This window comes from Staurois parvus, unplaced genomic scaffold, assembly GCF_062004578.1.
Source record: "Staurois parvus isolate SC_StPar_1 unplaced genomic scaffold, SC_StPar_1.0 ptg000620l, whole genome shotgun sequence".
Taxonomy (NCBI): Eukaryota; Metazoa; Chordata; class Amphibia; order Anura; family Ranidae; genus Staurois; species Staurois parvus.
In genome coordinates, this window is record NW_028318416.1 from 201,328 (window position 1) to 207,472 (window position 6,145).

The window sequence follows — 6,145 nt, forward strand, 5'->3', positions numbered from 1 at the left end:
AGTGGTTGCATGTCTAAGCGACCTGAGGCTGATAAGTTTTCTCCCTATGCTAGCAGCACTTCATATTGCAGACTGAAAATTTTAGGCCACCGCCTCTCAAATTAGCAGAAGTACTTCAAAATTATTGTCTGTATATTACAATGTATCCTTGCTCATACTTAGCAAATATTGTTATAGGTTTCTCTTATTTATGTTTCCTTCTTGCAATGAGTATACAACGTAGTGCCTGAGATGGTGATGACCTACAACAGCAGTGATGGCATGGAAATCCTACTTCTTGGAATGACTGATACTCCAGGTGCCCAGGCACCAATGTTTCTCATATTTCTCATCATATATCTTCTCACTGTTTTGGGAAACCTCATTATTGTGACTGTTATTTGTATGAATCCAGAACTGCACAGTCCTATGTACTTTTTTATCTCCAATCTCTCATTCCTTGACCTAGCTTACTCTTCAGTTACTCAGCCCAAGCTGCTCTCCATCCTCATAACAGGCCCAAGTGCGATCTCTTTTCCTGGCTGCATTGCACAACTCTATGTATTTATGTCATTGGCCTGTACGGAATTTGTTTCATTAACAGCTATGGCTTATGATCGCTATGTTGCAATTTGTAAACCTTTACATTATTCAGTTCTAATGAAGAGAAGAGTCTGCTTACAGTTGGCCATTATATGTTGGGTGGTGGGATTCCTAGATCCACTAGCTCACATTGTGGTCATATCAAAGTTACCTTTTTGTAAACCACCTATCCTGAATCACTTTTACTGTGATCTGTCACTGTTGCTCAGTCTATCTTGTGATGATAAACTATTTATTGAAATTCTGACTTACGTAGTTGGCTCAGTGGTAGCTCTTCCGGCTTTTTTGCTGACACTAGTCTCCTATGTGTTCATTATATCTACCATTCTTAATATAAGTTCTTCTTCTGGAAGGCGAAAAACCTTCTCGACTTGTACATCTCATCTAACTGTAGTCACTCTGTTCTATGGCACTGTCCTAGTCATGCATATGAGGCCTTCATCTCATTATTTGCTTAAGCAAGACAAACCCTTGTCTGTGTTATACACTGCTGTTATCCCAATGATGAATCCTCTGATTTATAGTTTTAGAAATAAAGATGTAAAGAAAGCTCTAAGGAAGCTCACTAGTAAGAAAAAGTATATTTAAATGGATGTAAAAAAAACTCTGGAAGAATATCAGCTAATCTGCCTAAATTACTCATACTTTAAGACATAGGGGTTGATTTACTAAAGGAAACTAGACTGTGCACTTTGTAAAGTGCAGTTGCACTCTGCAATAGTAGTTGCTCCAGAGTTTAGTAAATGAGGTAAAGATTCACTTTGCAAAGAATACCCAAAAATACCAAACATGCAAGGATAATAGAAAAAACTGCATTTTTGCTTGCACATGATTGGATGAGGGAAGTCAGCAAAGCATCTGCTCATTTACTAAGCTCTGGAGCAACTGCTCTTGCAAAGTGCATAGTTTATTTGCCTTTAGTAGATCAAACTCATAGTTTACGATAGACATCACCAAATGGCTGACTGTAGTCTGGATGCGAGTGGAATCACTGTACAATCCCGACCACGGTGGTCACAACTTAGGAGATGGCTCTTTTCCCCTCCCTCAACTGCAGAGTGGAGGACAGGAAGCTAAGCATCACTAGACATAAGGCTGGAATGGGAAATTCCCAAGTTAACCTTTCAAGTTAACCGGCAGCTGATTGGTCACTGGGAGGTGCAGGCAACCATCTCCAGCTTATTAATATGAACAGTTAGCTCCAGGCCTCTGTCCAGTGCTACTGTGCCTCCCACCCTCCACTTTGCTGTGTGCCCTTGTGAAGTAGGGGACTTAAGGTCCTAGGACACGGCTTTGAAGGATAAGTGGGGTGATGTGAAGGACAAGACTTTTGTAGGGAGGTGAAAGGGGCAGAGGAGGACACTTGTGTGGGGGGGATTGAAGGGGAGCAGAGGAGGACATTGATGTGGGAGCAAAGGGGGGCGAGGAGGATTTTTATGTGGGGAGGGAAGGGGGACAAAGGAGGACATTGATGTGGGGAGCGAAGGGGGGCAGAGGAGGATATTGATGTTGGGAGTGAAGGGGGGCACAGGAGGACACTGATGTGGGGAGTGAAGGGGGACAGAGGAGGACACTGATGTGGGGAGTGAAGGGGGACAGAGGAGGACATTGATGTGGGGAGTGAAGGGGGGCAGTGGAGGACATTGATGTGGGGAGCAAATGGGGTCAGAGGAGGACATTGATGTGGGGAGCGATGGGGGGCAGAGGAGGATATTGATGTGGGCAGTGAAGGGGGACAGAGGAGGACATTGATGTGGGGAGTGAAGGAGGGCTTAGGAGGACTCTACTGTAATGGAGTGAAGGGGGTAGAGGAGGACACTGATGTGGGGGGTAAATGGGGGCAAAGAAGGACAGTACTGTGGGGGGAGGCAAATGAGAACAGAGGAGGACACTGATGTGGGGGGGGGGGGCATTGATCTGAAGGGGGGTTGAGGACACTGCTGTGAAGGAAATGGGGGGTGATGTAATTGGGTATTGTGATATGCGGGAGGGCTGAGGATACTGATGTAAGAATGGAATTGAGATATAAGTGGAGATGGGGTTGTGGTGTGAAGAATCTGAGTCCTCACACAAACTGACTGGCCCTTCATGAATTTTAATACCCCTGTTTTAAGAGATGTAAAGGGTAACTTATTGATGGCTTAATGATGGAGTAAAATGGAGCAGTGTAATATTTGAATAATAATCTTATACAGTACATGTCCCTGGTATACATGTGCATTTATTATTTTTTTCTGATGAGCCTGCAAAGCAATACATCAGTAGATCACAGGTGCAATGTCAGGCTCCTGCTGACACTACCTCCAGCTTACAAAGAAAAGAATTGTGCCAAAGATCTCAAACTATCCCTTGTATATATAAAACTGCTGTATTCATTATTGTTGGATAAAAATAATAATAAAACATACAGTATATAAACACACTCATAAATGCAAAATTCAAAAACATTTATAAACAAACAAGGTTAAATTGTCTTTTTAAAACGTAAACTCAAAATTGTGCAATTAGCTTAAAATGCAACATTAGTCAGAAAGTTCTCCTAGGTCACTTCATGCTGGCCCCTTTTGCAGGTATAGCTACCGTATGTAAAACATTAAAAAAAAAAGTGCCTATACTGTTCAAAATCCAGTAATACACTGCCTCACCATGCTCTACACATGCTCAGATACTCTATTTTTAGGCACTGTGCCAAATGTGTAGATACCAATCTGCTGACAGCCTAAAGATTTAATGCTGTTCAGGGGCTTTGGGCTTCAACAAAATGTCAGGTGGCAAAAAAAAACAGGAACAATGCTGGAGGCAATTTACAGCGCACACTAATTTTGATGGCATAATTATTCAAGTGGAATGTATGTTCCTTGCTAAAGTACATTATTTTTTATCAAGTTATAGGTAAAACTGTGCTTTGATTCACTGTATATCACATAAACCCCCATATCACCATAATCATATTGTGAATGACAATGCTCAATGTACTGTATATAAGTGGCAAATTAAATAATGTCCATAAATGTGTGAATGACACATCTTCAAAAGATGAGACTCTTCGGTACATTTAACCCATTCAGTGCTCCTCCAGCAGCACACCAAACTGCTTACCAAATTACTAGACCCCAAAATCACAAAGGTCTAATAGCACTTAATGGTTTTCATACAATCCCTGCTGGGCGGCTGGATTAATCATTCCCCCACAAGAACAGCCTTTCCTGATCTCCAAAGATTAAAACTCAGCATGGAAAAGACACAGAACAGACCCCGTAATGCAGTACAAATACCACTTTATTGAAGAAAGACAGGTATTTACAAACATAATAAAAAATAATCCAACATGTCTCAGAACCTCTACGCTCTCACCGGCAGGCGTGATGACATCAATGCTACACTCCACCCAGCTACCATACCTCCAGATGGGCAGATAGCAGGGGAGGACTGACCATTTGGAAACTCGGGCACTGCCCGAGGGCCCGGGGTTAGTAGGGGGCCCCATGAGATGCTCCTGGTACCTTTTTCATAGGCTTTTTTGAGTTTGGGCAAGGACACAGGGGCCCCATGATCCCCTATTGCCCGGGGGCCCAATGAGTTGTCAGTCCGCCCCTGGCAGATAGTTACAAAGCTTAAGGAAGTATCAATGAACTACAAGATCACTCATCGGTGCCCTTGGTTTAATGCAAAGTTCAAGCTGTCTGCTACAGACAGAGACTTGTAGTTCATTTGTTCACAGATTTTTGTGAATGAATGAATGACGTGACTTTGTGGGCTGTTTTTGAAAAGTGACAGCTGGTGCAGAAGGGAGTGGAACCCCCACCTACTATCATGAGGGGTGCAGACCTGGAGAGTATTACACGTTACACACTAAATATAGGTACAACATGTAACATGCTCCAAAAAGTGAACCTATCCTCTAAAGTTCTGATCAGACAGATGTCTCTGGTGCAATCACATACGTTATTTGCTTTAAATACAAAGGTTTAAACCTGTATGTAAGGTGGATCAAGGCATGGTGAGTGGCATTATGTATAGTATCATATGCTGATGTGCAAACTAAAACAAACTGGACTATAGCAGGGTAGCTGATCAAAATGAGGGTTTTTCACTTAAGAACTGCTATACATCTGTTCAAAAATCTCAAGTTTGCATTTTCAAAATATTCTGAAAAAAATGTCTTGACAAATTCATCAACTGAGGTTAATTTACCAATGGTTCATGGATTTTTGTTTAAACATGATTGGTTTACTTAGATTGGAAGCCCCACAAGCAGGGCCCTCCTATTCCTTCTGTACTGAAATGTATTGTAATTGTACTGTCTCCCTTATATTGTAAAGCACTGTGAAAACTGTTGGCAATACATAAATCTGGTATAATAATAATAATTTAAATTCCCCCCTTATCCACTAAAGCATTTCTATGGTCAAAATGTAAAATCATATATCCATTTCCACATTGTATTTCAACTATTTCTATTCTACTCCTATTAATTTCATTGCAGACATCAAGGTTCCATGGGGTATGTATGTAGTACTACCCCCTTAGGTGTTGCTGAGTTTTGGGTCCCCCTACAGCTCTGCACAGCCAGGCAACATGCATTTTCTTCCACACAGTGCATTCAGAGTCAGTAAACAGTTCTTGTGCTTGGTTTTGTGATTTTATTAAAGGGGTTACTGACTTGGATGGGGTTTAGGGTGCATGGGATGCCCAAGAAAACTGCAAACTTGAGGATGTACTCCTTAGCAATTATGTACAGATGTTGACAAAATAGTCTCTCCTTTAAGAACATTCCAGCTGTCTGGTGTACCTCCTCAGACCCCAGATGAATTCTCCTCTTCACCCAGCTTCACTGAGGGTATTCCCTTGGCAAGGGGGCCCAGAAACTGCCAAACTATCACAGCAGTCCTGTATGAGAAGCTACATGTATGTCTACTGCTGCTCAAGGTAGAGAGACTTCCAATCTCCAAGCACAAATCCTCCTGTAGGTGCTAGCCCAGCTCGTGTGCTGCTTACCCCATATAATGAATAAGCTCTGTCTTTAGCGTGAAATGCATTTACATGCCAGTCCCCCACTGTATTTCCACTGTCTGTATTGGTTTTCTCTTGGTTCAGTAAAGTGGATTGTTTGGAGTGTAGCTGATTGGATGTCCTTTGTTCTCATGGATGAGAAGCTAGTTGGGTTCTCCACCTGACTACACTCTCCCCTTATCCGGCCGAGGGGATGTAAGAGTACTCACACTGTCATTGGGTTGGTGGCTGCCTTTAGGCCTTTTGCTAGGCTGGTTCTTTTCCTGCTGCTCAGGATTGTCCTCCCTTGGATACTGTGGTACAGTGGAGAGCCTCTTCTCCAGCACCTGCCTGTAGGAAGCCCCCCTCCCGGGCCCCTCCCAGCCTCTCACTCCATCTTCCACCCAACACTGCTCCATTCCACCCAGGCTCTCCTATACTTAAGGTTTGCCTTCGTCACCATGCCCAGCCTCCCACCAAGGGATTGGCCAAGGTTCCTCAAGTATGCAGATCCAGGTTTCCTCCCTTTCTGCACCCCTCCTTCAGAAAGCTCTTAGGTTTTTGAAGAGGT

The 6,145-nt window shown here is 42.9% G+C and overlaps 1 protein-coding gene across 1 annotated transcript; it reads left to right on the top strand.

Annotated features, from left to right (window-relative positions):
* The first annotated feature begins 231 nt into the window (after window positions 1-231).
* LOC149449399 (olfactory receptor 5A2-like) lies at window positions 232-1,170 on the top strand. The gene has a single exon (XM_089693292.1). It carries the CDS (start codon window positions 232-234, stop codon window positions 1,168-1,170), a length of 939 nt encoding a protein of 312 aa, XP_089549418.1.
* Window positions 1,171-6,145: the final 4,975 nt, after the last annotated feature.

Coding starts and splice junctions, on each gene's coding strand:
- LOC149449399 (XM_089693292.1), top strand. CDS start 232: ATGGTGATGACCTACAACAGCAGTGATGGCATGGAAATCCTACTTCTT.